This window comes from Schistocerca piceifrons, chromosome X, assembly GCF_021461385.2.
Source record: "Schistocerca piceifrons isolate TAMUIC-IGC-003096 chromosome X, iqSchPice1.1, whole genome shotgun sequence".
Classification (NCBI taxonomy): Eukaryota; Metazoa; Arthropoda; class Insecta; order Orthoptera; family Acrididae; genus Schistocerca; species Schistocerca piceifrons.
The window spans coordinates 138783959-138806204 of NC_060149.1; the positions used below are offsets into that span (position 1 = coordinate 138783959).

A 22246-nucleotide genomic window follows, 5' to 3' on the forward strand; every position below is an offset into this window, starting at 1 on the left:
GTCTCCAAAATGCATTTCACTTTATCTTGTTTGTCATGCCAGTCTATATACTGGTAGATATTGTTTTGTTAGTTTTCAGTACATGAGATCAACTGCAATTGCTGTTTGTTGATATAATATAATTATTATTTTCTGAGGATCTCATACTGTATCGGCCTGTCATTATGGATCAAGCTCATGTAAGGTCTGTAAAATCTGGACACCTTACATCTACACGTTATGCAGAAACGAAGCGATTTATCCAACGTCCAAAATGGTGTGGTCATTGGCTTTCAGGCCAAGGTTGCATGTGTTTCCGAAACGGCTAAGTTTGTAAACTGTTCACGTACCACTGTGGTTAAAATACACTGTGCATGGCAAAATGGTGCTGTCCAAAACCAGCGCCAAGGCAGCTGTGGTACACCATGGGTCATAGATAACATTGCTGAATGAAGGCTGCGGAAACGTGCACAGGTGAATAGATGTGCAACTGTTGAGCGACTGACTGCCCAGGTGAACCAAGGGACTACCGAAAGTATCTCCTCAATGACCATTCAGCTAACATTGCCGTGTACGGGCAGGCTTCTGGTCCATTCACCCATGCTGACTGCTGTTTATCGACTGAAATTTGCATTCCATTAGTTCAATTGGACATCCACTGAGTGGCAACAGGTGGCCTTTTCAGATGAATCACGCATTATGCTCCATACACAGATGGCCGTTGGCATGTACGCTCCTGCTACGATCGTCAGAAGGATCCAGGCCGGGGAAGTGAGTGTTGTTGTCTAGGGACTATTTTCACGGCATTTCCTATATGATCTAGTCATTCTGGAAGGAACAATGGATCAACACAAGTATTCACTTATCTCTGGGGACCACGTCCACCACTGGATGCAGACTGTTTTTTTTCTCGGCATGATGGCATCTACCAGCAGGACAATGCAACGTGCCACACAGTTCACAGAGCATGTGCATGGTTTGAGGATGATGATGAAGATGAATCGTACTCTCCTGGCCACCAAACTTTCCTGATTTAAACTTGATCCAGAATCTGTGGGACCACCTCGATCGGGCTGTTTGCACCATGGATCGTCATCAGAGAAACCTAGTGCAGCAGACCACGGCGCTATAGTCGACATGGCTCCACATCCATGTCAGTGCTCTCCACAACCTCAATGACACTCTTCCTGCATGTCTGCACTGCAAAACGTGGTTATTTAGGCTTTTGATAGCCGGTCACATTTATGTGGCTGGATCGTATGCATACGTCATCAAACATTAGGAATTCGAATCGAGGACAACTGCCAACATGGGTAACATAGAAGAAGATATCCTCCGTGTAGCGAAGCAGCTGAAAGTACTTAATAAAGGCAAGTCTTCCAGTCCACACAGCCTCACAGTAATGTTCCTTTCAGAGTATGCTGATGCAATAGCCCCATACTTAGCTATCTTATACAACAGCTCGCTCGACGAAAGACCCGTACCAAAAGAGTGGAAAGTTGCACAGGTGACACCGATACTCAAGAAACGAAAGAGGAATAATCTGCTGAATGACAGACCCATATCATTAACGTCAATTTGCAGTAGCATTTTGAAACATACTGTATTCGAGCATTATAAAGTACCTCAAAGGTAACGGTCTATTGACACACAGTCTGCACGGATTCAGAAACACAACTAGCTCATTATTGGGACGAAGTAATAAGTGCTACCGGAAGGGGATCTCAAATTGACTGTCGTCTCAGTTGTGTGACTGGATCCGTGATTTCCTCTCAGAACGGTTACAGTACGTAATAATTTTCAGAAAGTCATCAAGTAAAACAGAAGTTCAAATTATTTGGCTCTGAGCATTATGGGACTTAACATCTGAGGTCATCAGTCCCCTAGAACTTAGAACTACTTAAACCTAACTAACCTAAGGACAACACACACATCCATGCCCGAGGCAGGATTCGAACCTGCGACCGTAGCGGTCACGCGGTTCCAGACTGAAGCGCCTAGAACCGCTCGGCCACACCGGCTGGCAAAACAGAAGTGATGCACGGGGTTTCTCAAGAAAGTGTTGTAGGCGCTCTATTGTTCCTAAACTACATACACGATTTAGGAGATAATTTGGGCAGCCCTCTCAGATTGTTTTGCAGATGGTGCTGCCATTTACCGTCTAGCAAAGTCATCAGAAGATAAAAACCAATCGCAAAATGACAGACACGATATCTGAATGGAGCGAAAAGTGGCAATTGTCTCTTAATAAGAAAAAGTGTGAGTACAAAAAGAAATCCTATAAATTTCGATTACATGATAAATCACAGAAATCTGAAGGCTGTCAATTCCACTAAATACCTAGGCATTACAATTCACAAACAACTTAACTTGGATCCATCACATAGATAACGTTGTGGAGGAGACAAATGAAAGATCTAGTTTTATTGGCACAACACTTAGAAGATGCAACAGGTCCACTAAAGAGAGGCCTACACTACTCTTGTTCGGCAGAGTATTGTTGTGCTGTATGGGATCCTTACCAGATAGAATTGACGGAGGAAAGTGAAAAAGTCCAAAGAAGGATAACAAGTTTTGTGTTATCGTGAAATAGGGGAGAGAGTGTCACGAGTGTGATAAGCGAGTTGGGATGGCAGGTAAAAAAAAGGCGTTTTTCGTTGCGGCGAGATATTTTCACGAAATTTAAGTCACCAGCTTTGTTCTCTGAATGTGAAAATATTTTACCGTCGTAAACCTACATAGCCAGAAGTAATCATCGCAATAAAATAAGAGAAATCAGAGCTCGTACTGAAAGATTTAAGTGTTCGTTTTTCCTAAGTGCTGTTAGAGAGTGGGACGGTACAGAAATAATCTGAAGGTGGTTCGAAGAATCCTCTGCCAGTCACTTAAGTGTGAATGGCAGAGTAGTCTTATAGATGTGGATTGTGCTCAACAAATTTATTTTTACTAGAAGTGCAGTTATGTACTATCTCTCTCAGTTTGCAAGTCAGTACTAAAAAAGGACAGGCCCGGCGATTTTTGTGGCGGAATAATAAAACATCACTTCTGGACACTTCCTAGAAAGCTATTAGTGGAACTCGCTGTCGTCCTGAAAACATGTGGCAGACGTGCGGAGAAATCGAACGAATAGTTTTTTTTTGTGACGACTGTGTGTTAGCAGCTGGTCACTCTCACAGCAAAAAGGAACGTGGCTGTGATACGGACGAGAGACGTAATTCTTTCTGTGGTTTAATCATCCTGCGGAAGGACTTCCGCCACGCATATCGTTATATTGAGCCCATGTCTCTGCGGTACGCACTGCGTTTCCATCTCAGTCTGCTGACAATGCACCCAGTGAACGTAACTGCATCGTTGCTGGTTCTGCTGGCAGCCAATGGCACCACGTTGCTCGACTGTGTCTGCAACCGCCTTGCAAACGTCAAAGGCCTAAAAGGACTCACTTTCGGTGAAAAATTGATACGGTGGGACTACTGTACACAAAGAAGTGAGTACATTTTCGTATAGTATCAATTCACACGACGTTATCCAACGTACAGTTATGAACTGCTCAGACGTGACTTGGCTTGCACATTCTGTTGGTGAAACAAGATAAAACAATCTCAACCTAGCAGTGAAGGACTATGTTTATTGGGGATGGGGAGGGGGCGGGGAGGGGCGGCAACTGCACTTCATTTTCAACTTTTAGGTCAATGGATTTCCCACTGAGAAGATATCATGAGTATAATTTGCAGAGTCTGCAAGTTACCCAACAACTGTCCGTAACGCTTTCATTGAGTTCATAACATTTCCAGGGTGTGTGAGAAACGCTTGAAGTCGAAGGTTACCTGATGTGATCGATAGTTTCCACATTATAAAAACATAGTCAGGGGGAGGGGGGGGTGGGAGGGGGGTTGCGATGCATCTTGTCACAGTCGGGCTCTATGTATTTCTACAATTATACAGAGTGATTCAAAAAGAATACCACAACTTTAAAAATGTGTATTTAATGAAAGATACATAATATAACCTTCTGTTATACATCATTACAAAGAGTATTTAAAAAGGTTTTTTTTTTTTTACTCAAAAACAAGTTCAGAGATGTTCAATATGGCCCCCTCCAGACACACGAGCAATATCAACCCGATACTCCAACTCGTTCCACACTCTCTGTAGCATATCAGGCGTAACAGTTTGGATGGCTGCTGTTATTTCTCGTTTCAAATCATCAATGGTGGCTGGGAGAGGTGGCCGAAACACCATATCCTTAACATACCCCCATAAGAAAAAATCGCAGGGGGTAAGATCAGGGCTTCTTGGAGGCCAGCGATGACGTGCTCTGTCACGGGCTGCCTGGCGGCCGATCCATCGCCTCGGGTAGTTGACGTTCAGGTAGTTACGGACAGATAAGTGCCAATGTGGTGGCGCGCCATCCTGCTGAAATATGAATTGTTGTGCTTCTTGTTCGAGCTGAGGGAACAGCCAATTCTTTAACATCTCCTGATACTGTAGTCCAGTTACAGTAGCACCTTCGAAGAAAAAGGGACCAAAAACTTTATTGGCTGAAATGGCGAACAAATGTACAACTAAATGAAACTTTATAGCTCCCTTAAATCGACGACAGATAGTGCTTAGCTCTGCCTTTTGTCGTTGCAGAGTTTTAAATTCCTAAAGTTGTGGTATTCTTTTTGAATCACCCTGTATTTTTTACATAATTACATAGATTCAGACATTCCAATACAGGACAATTCAAAATGAATGTAGCGATTACAACCGGTTATAGCTACCTAATGCTTGCCAATACAGCGATAAGAATTACAGGGAATGTAATAGAGAAATCCAAATTTGATCGTTGCCCAAGCGGCGTGAATCGTAAGCCGGTCCATGCACGGCGATACGTAAGTGCAAATATCTGTATCATAAGAGAAAATGGCGGAGGGCATTCTGCGTGTCAGAATCTAACAATCGTCATTCTGCGATCACGGTGGAAAGAAGATATCGTCAAAGGGGATAGATCTGATGTCAACAATTACCGTCCAATCTCCCTTCTAACAGCTTTATCCAAAATTTTTGAGAAAGTAATGTATTCAAGAGTAGCTTCACCTATCTGTAAAAATGAAGTACTAACAAAATGTCAGTTTGGTTTCCAGAAAGGTTTTTCAACAGAAAATGCCATATATGCTTTCACCAATCAAATTTTGAATGATCTGAATAACCGAACACCACCCATTGGGATTTTTTGTGATCTCTCAAAGGCTTTTGATTGTGTAAATCATGAAATTCTGCTAGGCAAGCTCAAGTATTGTGGCATGAGTGGGACAGTGCACAAATGGTTTAATTCGTACCTAACTGGAAGAGTGCAGAAAGTTGAAATAAGCAGTTCTCACAATATGCAAAGATCAGCACATTCGTCAAAGTGGGAAACTATCAAGAATGGGGTTCCAAAAGGGTCGGTCTTGGGTCCTTTGTTGTTCTTAATATATATTAATGACTTGCCATTCTATATTAATGAAGAGGCAAAGTTAGTTCTCTTTGCTGATGATACAGGTATAGTAATCACACCTGACACACAAGAATTAACTGATGAAATTGTCAATAATGTCTTTCAGAAAATTACTAAGTGGTTCCTTGTAAACGGACTCTCACTGAATTTTGATAAGACACAGTACATACAGTTCCGCACAGTAAATGGTATGACGCCATTAATAAATACCGATCTTAATCAGAAGCATATAGCTAAGGTAGAATATTCAAAATTTTTAGGTGTGTCCATTGATGAGAGATTAAATTGGAAGAAACACATTGATGATCTGCTGAAACGTTTGAGTTCAGCTACTTATGCAATAAGGGTCATTGCAAATTTTGGTGATAAACATCTTAGTAAATTAGCTTACTACGCCTATTTCACTCATTGCTTTCATATGGCATCATATTTTGAGGTAATTCATCACTGAGGAATAAAGTATTTATTGCACAAAAGCGTGTAATCAGAATAATAGCTGGAGTCCACCCAAGATCATCCTGCAGACATTTATTTAAGGATCTAGGGATATTCACAGTAGCTTCTCAGTATATATACTTTTATGAAATTTGTTATTAACAACCAAACCCAATTCAAAAGTAATAGCAGTGTGCATAACTACAATACTAGGAGAAAGGATGATCTTCACTATTCAAGATTAAATCTAACTTTGGCACAGAAAGGGATGAATTATACTGCCACTAAAGTCTTTGGTCACTTACCAAATAGTATCAAAAGTCTGACAGATAACCAACAAGTATTTAAGAAGAAATTAAAAGAATTTCTGAATGACAACTCCTCCTACTCCATAGAGGAATTTTTGGATATAAATTAAGAAAAAAAGAAAAATGACCAAACAAAAAATATAAAAAAATTTAAAAAAACAAAAAAAAAGTTGTTATATTAACTTAATTATGTTGCTAAATTAACTTAATTATGTCATGTATTGGAAAATTTGACTCGTTCCACATCATTACGAACTATCGTATTCATGGTCCATGGAACTAGTATTAATCTAAGCTAATCTAATCAGCCACGAAATTAAGCACTCCAAACGCCGACAACATTCTCGGACAAAAAAAAAATGTTCAAATGTGTGTGAAATCTCACGGGACTTAACTGCTAAGGTCATCAGTCCCTAAGCTTACACACTACTTAACCTAAATTATCCTAAGGACAAACACACACACCCATGCCCGAGGGAGGACTCGAACCTCCGCCGCGACCAGCCGCACAGTCCATGACTGCAGCGCCTGAGACCGCTCGGCTAATCCCGCACGGCCATTCTCGGACAGTATCGGCAGTTTGAAGGAACAGGATGTTTGTGCAAAGGAAGAAGTATCAGTCGGGCTGAAATAGATTATCGCTAATATGTTGTCCTTGCGGAGTCATATAGAACTCCTATTAAGTACGTAATTTTCTTTTATGTTCTTACTGGTCTTATCGATGTGTCGCTGTGCATTAAATGGTTACAGCTGTCTGTAAGCGCTACATTCATTTTCAGGTGCCCTGTTTTTTGTCGAGTAGCAGCTTATTGAGTTCCGCACTGGGAGTGTGCTCGCATGCGCGGAGGAGAAGAGCAGTTCTCATGGCGAACCGTACAGTATGGTGCTCGCAACACGTCCGTAATGCGAGGCGCGGCTCACTAAGTGGAAAGATACCTTGCCGGAGAGCGGGCGCCGTATAGTCATAATTATTACAAATATTAATAAAAATAATTTGTTTTGTTGTAGTAACTGTCAGGGAAAGGCTCTCGCCCATTGGCCACAATGATGACATTATTCCAGTTCGGTAAAGTTCAAATTTTGCTAAACAGATGACAGGGTAGGGCCTCCGGAGAACACACGAGAAGGAACGAAGTCGCACGACAAATACATACACTCCTGGAAATTGAAATAAGAACACCGTGAATTCATTGTCCCAGGAAGGGGAAACTTTATTGACACATTCCTGGGGTCAGATACATCACATGATCACACTGACAGAGCCACAGGCACATAGACACAGGCAACAGAGCATGCACAATGTCGGCACTAGTACAGTGTATATCCACCTTTCGCAGCAATGCAGGCTGCTATTCTCCCATGGAGACGATCGTAGAGATGCTGGATGTAGTCCTGTGGAACGGCTTGCCATGCCATTTCCACCTGGCGCCTCAGTTGGACCAGCGTTCGTGCTGGACGTGCAGACCGCGTGAGACGACGCTTCATCCAGTCCCAAACATGCTCAATGGGGAACAGATCCAGAGATCTTGCTGGCCAGGGTAGTTGACTTACACTTTCTAGAGCACGTTGGGTGGCACGGGATACATGAGGACGTGCATTGTCCTGTTGGAACAGCAAGTTCCCTTGCCGGTCTAGGAATGGTAGAACGATGGGTTCGATGACGGTTTGGATGTACCGTGCACTATTCAGTGTCCCCTCGACGATCACCAGTGGTGTACGGCCAGTGTAGGAGATCGCTCCCCACACCATGATGCTGGGTGTTGGCCCTGTGTGCCTCGGTCGTATGCAGTCCTGATTGTGGCGCTCACCTGCACGCCGCCAAACACGCATACGACCATCATCGGCACCAAGGCAGAAGTGACTCTCATCGCTGAAGACGACACGTCTCCATTCGTCCCTCCATTCACGCCTGTCGCGACACCACTGGAGGCGGGCTGCACGATGTTGGGGCGTGAGCGGAAGACGGCCTAGCGGTGTGCGGGACCGTAGCCCAGCTTCATGGAGACGGTTGCAAATGGTCCTCGCCTATACCCCAGGAGCAACAGTGTCCCTAATTTGCTGGGAAGTGGCGGTGCGGTCCCCTACGGCACTGCGTAGGCTCCTACGGTCTTGGCGTGCATCCGTGCGTCGCTGCGGTCCGGTCCCAGGTCGACGGGCACGTGCACCTTCCGCCGACCACTGGCGACAACATCGATGTACTGTGGAGACCTCACGCCCCACCTGTTGAGCAATTCGGCGGTACGTCCACCCGGCCTCCCGCATGCCCACTATACGCCCTCGCTCAAAGTCCGTCAACTGCACATACGGTTCACGTCCACGCTGTCGCGGCATGCTACCAGTGTTAAAGACTGCGATGGAGCTCCGTATGCCACGGCAAACTGGCTGACACTGACGGCGGCGGTGCACAAATGCTGCGCAGCTAGCGCCATTCGACGGCCAACACCGCGGTTGCTAGTGTGTCCGCTGTGCCGTGCGTGTGATCATCGCTTGTACAGCCCTCTCGCAGTGTCCGGAGCAAGTATGGTGGGTCTGACACACCGGTGTCAATGTGTTCTTTTTTCCATTTCCAGGAGTGTAGTAGATTATGGAGCGCACCGAGTGAATCAGTCGTCCCTTAGATAAAACTCAGCCGAGATCTCCGTATCGGTTAGGAGAGTAAATTTTTCCATTTATAAGTTAATTATGTTTTGGAAAAAATGAAAGCATCAGCCGGTCAATCGCGTAAACAGATTTATTGAAACCCTAGCTTAGGTTTCGATAATTATAAAATTATTCTCTTCATAAGGAGAAAGTAACGCTTGCTACATATTGTGTTGAAAAGGTAGGTTAGAATAAAGCCGTGTGGCTCTTATCAAGTAACAGTTGACCTCAAAACCAATTAAAAATAACAAGTTATCGTCATCAGTTAACAAAGTGTGAATTTCACTGAAAAAACTTTACTTAAAACCGGGTTGAAAAGTGTTATCTGTGGTGTTTACACTTTTATTAACTGACGACCGTGACTTATTTTATTGGTTTTGAGGTGAATTTTTACTTGACAAGAAACATACGACTTTTTTAACTCACCTTTTCAACACATTATGTAACAATCATTACAATCCCCTTCTGAAGAAGGTAATTGTATGATTATCGAAATATAGATGAACGGTTCTAATAAACCTGTGTTACGTAACTGGTTGGCTGATTCCTTCCACCTTACCAAGCCTGTCGCATCACAGTTGCTCTTTACAACTATGTTCAAGATTTTAATGATTTTTTAAAAAATACCAGGTGTGTATTACTACAAAGTTCGCAGTGCTTAATTACAATATATACATCATGATCTCTCAGTTAATAGTGACAACTACCAGCAATCCTATCAGAAGCCACCCTTCATCAGTTCAGTGCATAATAGTGTCACCGGAAGCAAAGGACATCAGCAGAAGCAGCAGTAACACGGAGCAGGCAGGAAATTTTAAATGCTTGCTGACGAGATTAGCTCGCGGCCGAGCTAACCTGATCTTCACTCCCTTAATGAAACGGATTTGCCCGATGAACTGTACGGCTCCGAGGTCACTTCTCTCGGGCTTAGTGTCTGTTCTATTTATAGAAACATTAATTTCTCCTTTTTTTCTCTGAATTTTGCAGTATACGGCTCATTGCCTGTTTTTTCACGCATTTTGTCAAGACGACTTCAGTCGCATTCGCCAGTTATTGTTTTACCCTTCATAAGGGAATCAGCAGGGAGAATACCATTTATAAGCCATAAAAGCCTGGCCGTAAACTTTCTGGCAGATAAGAATGGATTTGCTCTTTTTGGTTAGGAGCCACTGACTGCGTCAGTAAATGCATTACTGCTGTATTTACGGCGTGGGCTCGTGGGCAGCCAAACCACCATATCGGTGGGCAAACTCAGTTGGATTAATTTTAAAAAGATCCAATCATTGTTGGGTAATTAGCTATCACATTTATTTTCTCTCTAATCCGTTAGTTTTTTCTGTTCTCACACAGGTACAAAGCATCAAACTGTAACACGACGACTGTCTGACACGAGTAAAAGCCAACGAATGGCAGCAAGTTTGTTACTTTTGGATTTCCAGCATGCTGGGTTGATAACAGGACTGCAACTCGTGTTAGCCAGCTTTATGTAGAAAACAGCTAAAGTTGCGAAATTCAGTTCTTTTTATTTAATTGATGACTGGTTACGAGTTGTATGTTTGTCCTACCAATGGTTGCTGAAAAACGAGATTTAGACACAAATATCTACAATATTAACACGGTTTGCGTGCTACCGTCAAATGCACAATTTTTTTCTGTTTGGATGATTTGAGAAGGGGTTCCGAAACGAGAAACTGACCATGAGTTAAATAAAAAGAAATGAATCTCGCAACTTCGGCTGTTTTCTGCATCAAACGTTTGTTAGTTACCTGACGAGATATCCGTTGTAAACACGGAGACAATTACAGACAAAATACAGCTCAGAGGTGAATCACAGTAATTAAAAGAAGAAAACATTGACATGCCCATTAAATTAATGAGGATTTTTGGTTTCATGGCTCTAGTCATTGTAATTTCGAGACAAAAACTTGTCATGCAAACTATGATGACTGAGCTTGGAAGCGCCAGGTAACTGAAATATAATGGGTATCTTTGGTTGGGATAAGAATGAAATGGATGTAAATGATATATTATTCCTTTGTGGCTCAGTTGGTAGATGTAATCATAGTGAAGGTATAAGACACTTACACGACGTATATACTATCACTTGTAATAGTAGATGTAATTATAATCACATTAAACGATAGTGTCAAAAGCAGCATAACTAAGAGTCATTGCTACATGTTACTCTTGGTCTACTTGATGAATATTGCCATGATTCGGCTCTAGTTTTGCTGGAATTTGGTTATTAATTATTAGCTCCATATGATACCGGAAAAGTAAAATTCATATAGTGGTAAACGGAGCCAAAGATAACATTCGTAGGCAATGCCGAGATGTTCTTTAATAATGGCACAATGTTGTGTAAATGTTCTAGATGCGTAATGGCTTGCTTTGGCTTTAAGCACAATTGTTGCTTTTCAAAGTTAATGGACACCATAAAACAGATATAGGATTACTAACTAATCAAAGAATAGAAAGTCAGAAGTAAATTTGTTATAACAAACTTGATTACTGCAATAATAGGAAACTGAGGATTATTATTTCATTTCAATCGACATGCAATCAAATAGTCTCTTTAGGCTATTATAATTAAGAACAGGAAGTAATGAAACTTAAAGCTGTACTGGAGAATGATTATAAAGAGTAATAGAGATGAAAAATTAAGATGTGATGTTTTGACTCATGTAAATTAGACAGATGCGGATCCGATTCCACAGTTATTAAAATTCCCAACAGTTATCAAGGACTGGAGGTATTCCTTCGGATTAATATCAGCTTTAGTAAGTGTGGCATGATTAACATACTCAATTTTGTGAACGAGGTACAGTTCTCTGATTCTGAACATGTCATCTTTGTTGTGTAGCTGACGGACTGTCACACAAGCCCTTCAATGGTCTTTTTAGATATCTCAGTACTTCAGAACTGACTTACGGAACAAAAGCTACAAAGTCAACAACAACGTCGCATACCAGGATGACAGTAATAATAATTATTCTTAGAACAAAGAATATTACGTTCTTGTAGACCATAAGTGACGGACCGATTGCCACATTTATGTTTTGATATTTTATCTTATAATCAACAAAAATTTTGCAGAAATATAGTGATCGACAGCGAGTGACGTCCAAACTAGACGTCGCAAACTCAAGTATGGGTAGTTGCAGGAGATGAGAGGACAGAATGTCTGGGGGCCCGAGGGAAGTCTTAAGTGGGACCCGAGCAGCCTTACATCAGTCCTAATGTCATTATTTGTAATTTCTGCTACCAGTCACTTATAATTTATTTTATGTTTGATCTAACATAATACAACGCGTTTCGAACATGTTCTGTTCATCATCATGCGTTTATACATATACAGGGTGTTACAGAAAGGTACGTCCAAACTTTCAGGAAACATTCCTCACACACAAATAAAGAAAATATGTTATGTGGACATGTCCGGAAACGCTTACTTTCCATGTTAGAGCTCACTTTATTACTTCTCTTCAAATCACATTAATCATGGAATGGAAACACGCAGCGACAGGACGTACCAGCGTGGCTTCAAACACTTTGTTACAGAAAATGTTCAAAATGTCCTCCGTTAGCGAGGATACATGCATCCACCTTCCGTCGCATGGAATCCCTGATGCGCTGATGCAGCCCTGGAGAATGGCGTATTGTATCACAGCCGTCCACAATACGAGCATTTGGTACCGGGGTTGCGTAGACAAGAGCTTTCAAATGCCCCCATAAATGAAAGTCTAGAGGGTTGAGGTCAGGAGAGCGTGGAGGCCATGGAATTGGTCCGCCTCTACCAATCCATCGGTCACCGAATCTGTTGTTGAGAAGCGTACGAACACTTCGACTGAAATGTGCAGGAACTCCATCGTGCATGATCCACATGTTCTAGCAGCACAGGTAGAGTATCCGGTATGAAATCATGATAACGTACTCCATTGAGCGTAGGTGGAAGAACATGGGGCCCAATCAAGACATCAGCAACAATGCCTGCCCAAACGTTCTCAGAAAATCTGTGTTGATGACGTGATTGCACAATTGCTTGCGGATTCTCGTCAGCCCACACATGTTGATTGTGAAAATTTACAATTTGATCACGTTGGAATGAAACCTCATCCGTAAAGAGAACATTTGCACTCAAATGAGGATTGGCACATTGTTGGATGAGCCATTCGCAGAAGTGTACCCGTGGAGGCCAATCAGCTGCTGATAGTGCCTGCACACGCTGTACATGGTACGGAAACAACTGGTTCTCCCGTAGCATTCTCCATACAGTGACGTGGTCAACGTTACCTTGTACAGCAGCAACTTCTCTGACGCTGACATTAGGGTTATCGTCAACTGCACGAAGAATTGCCTCGTCCATTGCAGGTGTCCTCGTCGTTCTAGGTCTTCCCCAGTCGCAAGTCATTGGCTGGAATGTTCCGTGCTCCCTAAGACGCCGATCAGTTGCTTCGAACGTCTTCCTGTCGGGACACCTTCGTTCTGGAAATCTGTCTCGATACAAACGTACCGCGCCACGGCTATTGCCCCGTGCTAATCCATACATCAAATGGGCGTCTGCCAACTCCGCATTTGTAAACATTGCACTGACTGCAAAACCACGTTCATGATGAACACTAACCTGTTGATGCTACGTACTGATGTGCTTGATGCTAGTACTGTAGAGCAATGAGTCGCATGTCAACACAAGCACCGAAGTCAACATTACCTTCCTTCAATTGGGCCAACTGGCGGTGAATCTAGGAAGTACAGTACATACTGACGAAACTAAAATGAGCTCTAACATGGAAATTAAGCGTTTCCGGACACATGTCCACATAACATCTTTTCTTTATTTGTGTGTGAGGAATGTTTCGTGAAAGTTTGGCCGTACCTTTTTGTAACACCCTGTATAGATACAGAGAAATGTTACTTAAAAATTTCGTCACTGTTTTCCGACGTAATTCATGGTGGTAAAATACAAAGTAAAATAGTGTAATGTTACTCTACAGCTCCGCCATACACCAATGACGCAAGTGAAGCTACAAGGCCATAAAATCGTAAGTGATCAACTGTCATATAAAAGCCTTTCACACGATTTTCACAACACAGAACTGATGCAAAACTATTTGTCTCCTATACGGGCTGTGATGTCATACATAGCCAACAACAAGAAAAACCAGCAGATGACATCACTGATATCGATTTCCGGCCATCCACAGCCCCCCCTCGCCCCCCCTCCCAAATGTCACACCAACTACTACAGTAACGAACAATGGACAAAAAAGTTCTAGATTAATTTAGTGCAAGACAACTTATTTTTAAGCAACATTCATCTGTATGTATGTATGTATGTATAAACGCCTGATGATGAACAGCACATGTTCGAAACGCGTTGTATTATGTCAGATTACACGCAAAGTAAATTATAAGTGACTGGTAGCAGAAATTACAAATAAATAATTATCGCACATAGTCACGGTTCGCAAACGTAACAATTATGGCCAGAAATAATCCTAGTGTCTCTCAAGAAGCCTCGCTCTGACGTCTGGCGCAATGCCGTAAGTGTCTCCCTCCCCCAGCATTTTGCAAAATTTTATGTGGTCGTTTCCATACACCTAATTGGCTAACTCAGAGCCTCCATCTCGCCAATCAAATCATTTAGAAATAAGTGAATGTTTGACTTCAAGAATCCTCTGTGTCTAGCCGAGTACATTCCACCCTGCTTATTTTGGACAACGGTGAATTTCAGGACCGACAGACTTCGGCTTAACGGTTGTACATGTTTCGTGTGTGGACAACTCGAACTGCCCGTGCTCCGAATGATCTGATTCATTGACAGCAGTTAGTATTGAAACTGTCTGTCTGAGAATGTCTTAAATTTGTTACATATCATGTGGAACTTTCTAAGCACTTCGAACAGAATGATCTGTTCCATGCTAACTGCCATAAATTCTGAAAAACATTGATCAAACGAAACCGAACTAGCGCTTCCCACACAAAACATGTAAAAACAACGATTCAAGGCAATGAGGTGGTATTTCTATTGACTTTCTAATAGCATTTAACTAACTGTAACGCCAATGCCTACTACATAGAGTACTCAGACTGTCAAATGGTGTGTCCAATGTAATTTGTGACCGGATTGTGGTAGGGACGACAAAGCGTGAATGGAAGGTCATCCGACCGATATTGATGTAACCACAGGGAACTATGTTGTGACACCGTCTCTGTTATGTCATTTACCCACCAGAAAACTTTATAGTAACTTAAGGTGATGCAGTTATGTATAATGAAGTGTTATCTGATAAAAGCTGCATAAATCTCCAGCCAGATATTGATATGATTTCAAAGCGGTGCAAAGGTTGCTAACTTGCTTTAAACGTTCAGAAGTATCAAATTGTGCTCTTCACTAACTGGAATCAGTCTACTCGTAGAAATATTTGGGTGTAGAAATTTGGGGAGACAGGAAATGGGACGATCACATAGGCGCAGTCACAGAGGAAGTAGGTGATAAACTAGCGTTCATTGGTGCAATGCGTGAAAATGCAATCGGTCTATACAGGAGTTTCTTAGGAAACTGTTGTGCGATCCATCCCAGAATATTGCTTAAAGTGTATGGGAGCCATAGCGAAGGGAACTTAAGAGGGGATGTCGAAAGCGTATAAAGAGTGCAACACGAATGCTTACAGGCTTGTTTCATTCTTGGAAGAGCGTCACGGGAACATTGTAAAGCAAAACTGGCGTAACACAGTGGCCTGCTGTTCCGCGAGAGCCTGCAAAGTATGACGAACCAGTCTTGAGTGAGGAATTTGGGATTAAACTGCAGCCACCTACGTACCCTTAGGGACCATGAAGACAAGATTACCCTAATTACCATTCTTCCCGTGCAACGTACTTGAATTGAAGAATGCGAATCCCTAATATGTAGTACAATGGAAAATACACTCTACCAAACACTTCAGAGGTCGCTATTATGGATGCACGAGGGGATGCTGATAAGTCCATGGCTTTAAAGAAAAAATGCTGTTATGGGTTTGAAAAAAAAACTTATTTACTCAGAATATTCCACATTGAGCTCAATACGTCTATGACGTCTTTGACACAGCTTCTTTAACCGATCTATATAAAAAATAAAAAGACTCGATTGTGCTGCAAACTTCTCATACGCAGCCTTTTTAGCTTCCTCAGTATTCAGAAATCGTCTTCCGTTGAGACGTTTCTTGAGGTCTGGTAACAGATAGTAGTCTGAGGGGCCAAGTCAGGTGGATGGCTGAGGATTTCAGAGTGAAGATCTACCAATTTTTGTCGCTTGATGGGCGCTTTGTGACGAGATGCATTGTCTTGCACAAACAAGATCCCCTTCCTCAGCTTTCCTTGACATTTGGAGACCAACTGTTGCTACAGTTTGTCGAGAAGTTCCACGTAGTACTTTGCCGTGATGGTTTTGTCATGTTGTCAGTAGTCAATAATAATTTATCCCAAAAGTCGGATGGGAGCAATCTGTCTGGTGTTCTCTGTGTTTTGAACTTCTTTGGAAGTGGAGAACCACTGCGTCTCCATTCTATGAACCCTTCTTTGGTCTATAGATCATAATTGTACATCCATGTTTGTCCATGATGACAAGATGACCCAAAAAACCCACAGGATTCCGGCGAAATTGGATCAAAATTGACTGAAGCAACCACTTGTTCACGTTTTTGGTATACATTGAGACATTTCAGATTAGATTCAGTTTTCGTTCCATAGATCCAAAAATGAGATGATTCTCGTGGGTGTGGGACATTTCATAGGAACCCATTTGTCTGAAATCTTTTTCAAGTACAAAATCTCATGAATAAAATGATCCACACATACTTGGGATATACCCAGGGTCTTTCATATCTTTTTAGCAGTTATCCTCCGATCATCCAGTGTCACGGAATTAACAGCATCCATGGTTTCCGGACCAGCAGTTATTCTCCGATCATCCAGTGACATGGAATTAACAGCATCCACGGTTTCCGGACGTGTTACTTGAGTAGGCCTTCCAAAAAGCTTTTCATCTTCAGTGTTGAAACGGTCTGTTTGAAATGTAGCATCCCTGTTCTTGATAGTGGAGTAGGAAGGGCAGTTATCACCCAATGTAACAGGCATACGATCATAAATTTGCTTATGTTCCCTTTTTGAAGAAAGATACTAAATCACAGAACGACTCCCTTTCACTGTGAATTCTGTATTTTCTTGCGACATGTTCACTTCAGACCTGCTCTGTTATGCGATTACTATCACATATAATGTAAAGAATACGACGTAATTCCAAAATGTCAGTATTAATCTACATCCATTTTAACTAGGAATTGTCGTGTCCTGACATAGGTGGGAGAGGGAGAAAAGTGGCTACTGGTCTGTCTGCGCTCCCGAGCGGTACAGAGCAGAAGGCAGGACAATTCACATTTAACTGTTTTCTTTTATCTGAGCCAATACTGGTACAGGCATTTACTAGAAATGCAGGTGGTGAGACTTGGTAGGGAACTCGTTGCGGAGACTCTTGGACAAACAGGGTTTTGAAATAACTGTTTATTCCAGCCACGACTAACTAAAACACTGGAGGCTAGTTCTAGGGTTAGAAAAAACATGAGTAACACTGTTACAACACAAGCCAGTGCAGAAGTCCCAGGAGTGGATGCTAACCACAGTAGCAAACACTAGCAGCATCTTAAGGTAATAACTTAGTTGCAAAACAAAACATACTGAATGCGACACTGTTCACTGAGGCACTCCAAGTGAAAGAGCAGACTTACGCGGAGCTGGACCGAGGCTGGAGTCGACGGACGCGCATTCGGCGCCCAGATCGTCTGACTGTGAACTCCGGCAAAATGCGGAAACTAGGGGTTTTAAAGAGTCGAGTGTGTGCGCTATTTTTTCCACTTAAAGCCACCCAGCCAATCCCGCAGGTCTCTTGCAGGCGCCTGCCAACCACGGTTTAGTTACGTCCCCTTTACTGCTAAGACGGGGATGTTAATGCAGTTGCACTAAGTAAGTCAGTATTTGGTATCAACATTGTTCAGCTGAAAGCTAAGCGTAACTGCTCTGCCAAATAAGGCTTGCAACATTATTGGTATACGTCATTTAGCCCCGCCCCTCGGGCTCCCCGGAGTAGGGACTGCTAGGTCAACAGTTTTTTGGCGTTGTCGCACTCTTTCTAACCTTTGTGAGCCCACTGACGTTGCTATTCTCAGGGCTGGTATCAAGCTGGTTTTATATGCTAATACGTGCCTGTTGGTTACAAAGTTCTGCGGTGGCAACCTACCACAGCGTCTAGACGACATATGAAGTTACATGTTAATTCCTTGAAGAGTAACTAGCGCCCTGGGACCGTGTCTGGGGGCGTCTGCATTTTCGCAAGGCTCTCCCCTTACGGTTTACTTCATGTAACAATATCTCTCCTAGTTTCGTCTGCCCTCAGCATCGTCTCTGCTTCCGCGTCTTGGAGCGCATGTTCTCCTTTCTCACAGCATCAAGATAACACTACAGTAGCAAGGAATAATCAATATATTACAGAATAGCAAATGACTTATCAGCGCCAGCTTTTACAAGTACAATTCTGGCCATTGTAATTGTGACAGCAGAAAGGACAACAAATAAAATAAGGTGCGTATACAGTTTGATAGACAGAATACATGATTACAGTTGTAGCTAGTTGGAGGATATACAGGATGCATAATTTAGTACATGCTGCTGTCAAGGGTGCCATCAATAATGCCTACAGTCCAGCTGGGCATGACTAAATGCCCTCGGATGACAGATATGGGTACGTCATTCCGTGCTGCTTCATCTTTGTACCAGATTTCAGCGGATGCCAGTTTCCTGGCAACCCCAGACCAAATGTTTTCAGTGGGTGGGGGAAGGGGAGACTAGACCAGTCGATATGGAGTATTTTTAATATTTTGGAAGACGGATGGCGACTTTTAGTTATCCATAAAACGTACGTTTCGATCCTGTTAAAAACTTTATCCTGTGACAAATACTAGGCCATGGTACTCACATTCTATAAAAAAGGAATAACACGTTATTTCTTTTTCTTCAGAGCACGTGGGGGGGGGGGGGAGGGGGCGCCACGAACCGCAGTCCCTTGCCCCTCTGCGCATGAGCACCCGAGGTGAAAGATCAATAGAAGGTTCAGGGCAACAATCGAAATTTTCTGTATCGAGGTAGGTAGGAACAGCATTGGCAACATGCAGTCTTGGATTATTTTGTTGAAAGATAAGGTTGCGGAGATCTGGAAAACAGGGCAAATCATAAAAGTAGCGCTGCTGTCCAAATTACCCGCTATGTATTGTGTAGGTACCAAAAAGCACCCCATACAATGACGCCAGGTGCTGGGCATATACGTGAACGACAAATGCAACGTGACGAGCTTCGCTCTCATCGGAGACACCACACTCGAATACATCCATCGTGATGCAGTAATCAGAACGGGGACCCGTCTGCCAAAACGGCGTGATACGACTTCTATGTCCAGTGTTGTTATGTAGCACGCTTCATACCATGTTTACGTTTGTAGATTGCCGCTTACACGTATGTTACAGTTTCAATGCCTGGTATAATGTATATAGAAGTAATTAAGAAAGATCTGTCTGAGTAGTCAGTGTACAAACCACAAGGTGACTGAACAACGTTTCACAGGTGATTATAGGCTGTACGCAACGTGTGAGAACCTCAGGCCGCCGTCCACCGTGGCGCGAGCCGTTTCACACCTGAGACCGGGCACCTGGAGCTACCAACCACCGCTGTCTGCAGATGGAGACCCATGGCTCGCAGACGAGGAGCAGTGCGACGTCGTCATGGCGGCGATTCGTGATCTTTCGCAGAACGAGGCGTGGGAACTCAGTAACCAGCTCGTGTGCCGCATCGCTGCCGACTGCGTTCATACCTGCCCTGTACAGTGGTACGTACGCCACTCGGGGCCACAACCAATAATCGTATGCCAAATCCTCTTTTCTTCTTAAATTTCTTCTGTATGCTGTCATCTACATCTACATGACATCTACATGGCTACTCTGCAATTAACATATAAGTGCTTGGCAGAGGGTTCATCGAACCACAATCATACTATCTCTCTACCATTCCACTCCCGAACAGCGCGCGGGAAAAACGAACACCTAAACCTTTCTGTTCGAGCTCTGATTTCTCTTATTTTATTTTGATGATCATTCCTGCCTATGTAGGTTGGGCTCAACAAAATATTGTCGCATTCGGAAGAGAAAGTTGGTGTCTGAAATTTCGTAAATAGATCTCACCGCGACGAAAAACGTCTTTGCTTTAATGACTTCCATCCCAACTCGCGTATCATATCTGCCACACTCTCTCCCCTATTATGTGATCATACAAAACGAGCTGCCCTTTTTTGCACCCTTTCGATGTCCTCCGTCAATCCCACCTGGTAAGGATCCCACACCGCGCAGCAATATTCTAACAGAGGACGAACGAGCTGTCTAGTGGACTTGTTGCATCTTCTAAGTGTCCTGCCAATGAAACGCAGCCTTTGGCTCGCCTTCCTCACAATATTATATATGTTGTCTTTCCAACTTAATTTGTTCGTAATTTTAACACCCAGGTACTTAGTTGAATTGACAGCCTTGATAATTGTACTATTTATCGAGTAATCGAATTCCAACGGATTTCTTTTGGAACTCATGTGGATCACCTCACACTTTTCGTTATTTAGCGTCAACTGCCGTCTATTACTACGAACTGCGACCTTCCTGACAGGAAATCACGAATCCAGTCGCACAACTGAGACGATACCCCATAGGCCCGCTGCTTGATTAGAAGTCGCTTGTGAGGAACGGTGTCATAAGCTTTCCAGAAAACTAGAAATACGGTTTCAACTTGAGATCCCCTGTCGATAGTGGCCATTACTTCGCGCGAATAAAGAGCTGCGTTGCACAAGAACGATGTTTTCTGAAACTATGCCGATTACGTATCAATAGATCGTTCCCTACGGGGTGATTCATAATATTTGAATACACATATATACCCCAAAACCCTACTGCAAACCGACGTCAATGAAATAGGTCTGTAGTTACATGTATTACTCCTACTACTCTTCTTAAACACTGGTGCGACCTGCGCAATTTTCCAATCTGTAGGTACAGATCTATCGGTGAGCGAGCGGTTGTATATGATTGCTAAGTAGGGATCTATTTTATCAGCGTAATCTGAAAGGAACCTAATCGGTATACAATAAGGACCTGAAGACTTACCCATATCAAGCGATTTGAGTTGCTTCGCAACCCCTAAGGTATGTACTTCTAAGAAACGTATGCTAGCAGCTTTTCGTGTTTCAAATTCTGGAATATTCCATTCGTCTTCCCTGGTGAAGGAATTTCTAAACTAAACTCCATCCGAACAGGCTTCGGAAGGCCCAACGTTACCGACCGACCACCGCTTCATCCTCTGCGAATAGGCGTCATTGCTTGTGGATATGGAGGGGCACGTGATCAGCACATCGCTCTCCCGGCCTTTGTCAGTTTTCGTGATCGGAGCCATTACATCTCAATCAAGTAGCTCCTCAATTGGCCTCACAAGGGCTGAGTGCACCCAGCTTGCCAAAAGCGCTCAGCAGACCGGAATGATCATCCATCCAAGTGCTAGCCAAGCCCGAAGTGCTTAACTTTGGTGGTATGAGGGGAACCGTTGTTAAGTCTGCGGGAATGGCGTTTGCCTATACTGTCGTCTACTTTTCCTATATTCCGAGACAATAACCATTGCTAACCACACCGCACAACCAATTGGTCAGTCCCTAGGAGACACCATGCTAATACCTTGAAATTCCGCCTCTAGCCTGGAGCCACTCATTGATGAATGGATCCCGTGTAGTTACCAGTTCTACATCTACATCTACATCCATACTCCGCAAGCCACCTGACGGTGTGTGGCGGAGGATACCATGAGTACCTCTATCGGTTCTCCCTTCTACTCCAGTCTCGTATTGTTCGTGGAAAGAAGGATTGTCGGTATGCCTCTGTGTGGGCTCTAATCTCTCTGATTTTATCCTCATGGTCTCTTCGCGAGATATACGTAGGAGGGAGTAATATACTGCTTGACTCTTCGGTGTAGGTATGTTCTCGAAACTTCAACAAAATCCCGTACCGAGCTACTGAGCGTCTCTCCTGCAGAGTCTTCAACTGGAGTTTATCTATCATCTCCGTAACGCTTTCGCGATGACTAAATGATCCTGTAACGAAGCGCGCTGTTCTCCGTTGGACCTTCTCTATCTCTTCTATCAACCCTATCTGGTACGGATTCCACACTGCTGAGCAGTATTCCAGCAGTGGGCGAACAAGTGTACTGTAACCTACTTCGCCGGCCGACGTGGCCGAGCGGTTCTAGGCGCTACAGTTTGGAACCGCGAGACCGTTACGGTCGCAGGTTCGAA

General features: G+C 43.2%; 1 protein-coding gene across 1 annotated transcript in view; it reads left to right on the forward strand.

The window, feature by feature from the left end:
* The first annotated feature begins 3258 nt into the window (after window positions 1-3258).
* The window catches only part of LOC124722221, a 169990-nt gene continuing 151002 nt past the window's right edge, over window positions 3259-22246 (forward strand). Inside the window, exons 1-2 of the mRNA XM_047247415.1 lie at window positions 3259-3463; window positions 19492-19753. Of these exons, the coding sequence (XP_047103371.1) occupies window positions 3259-3463; window positions 19492-19753 (467 nt within the window). The remainder of the gene's footprint in view (window positions 3464-19491; window positions 19754-22246) is intronic.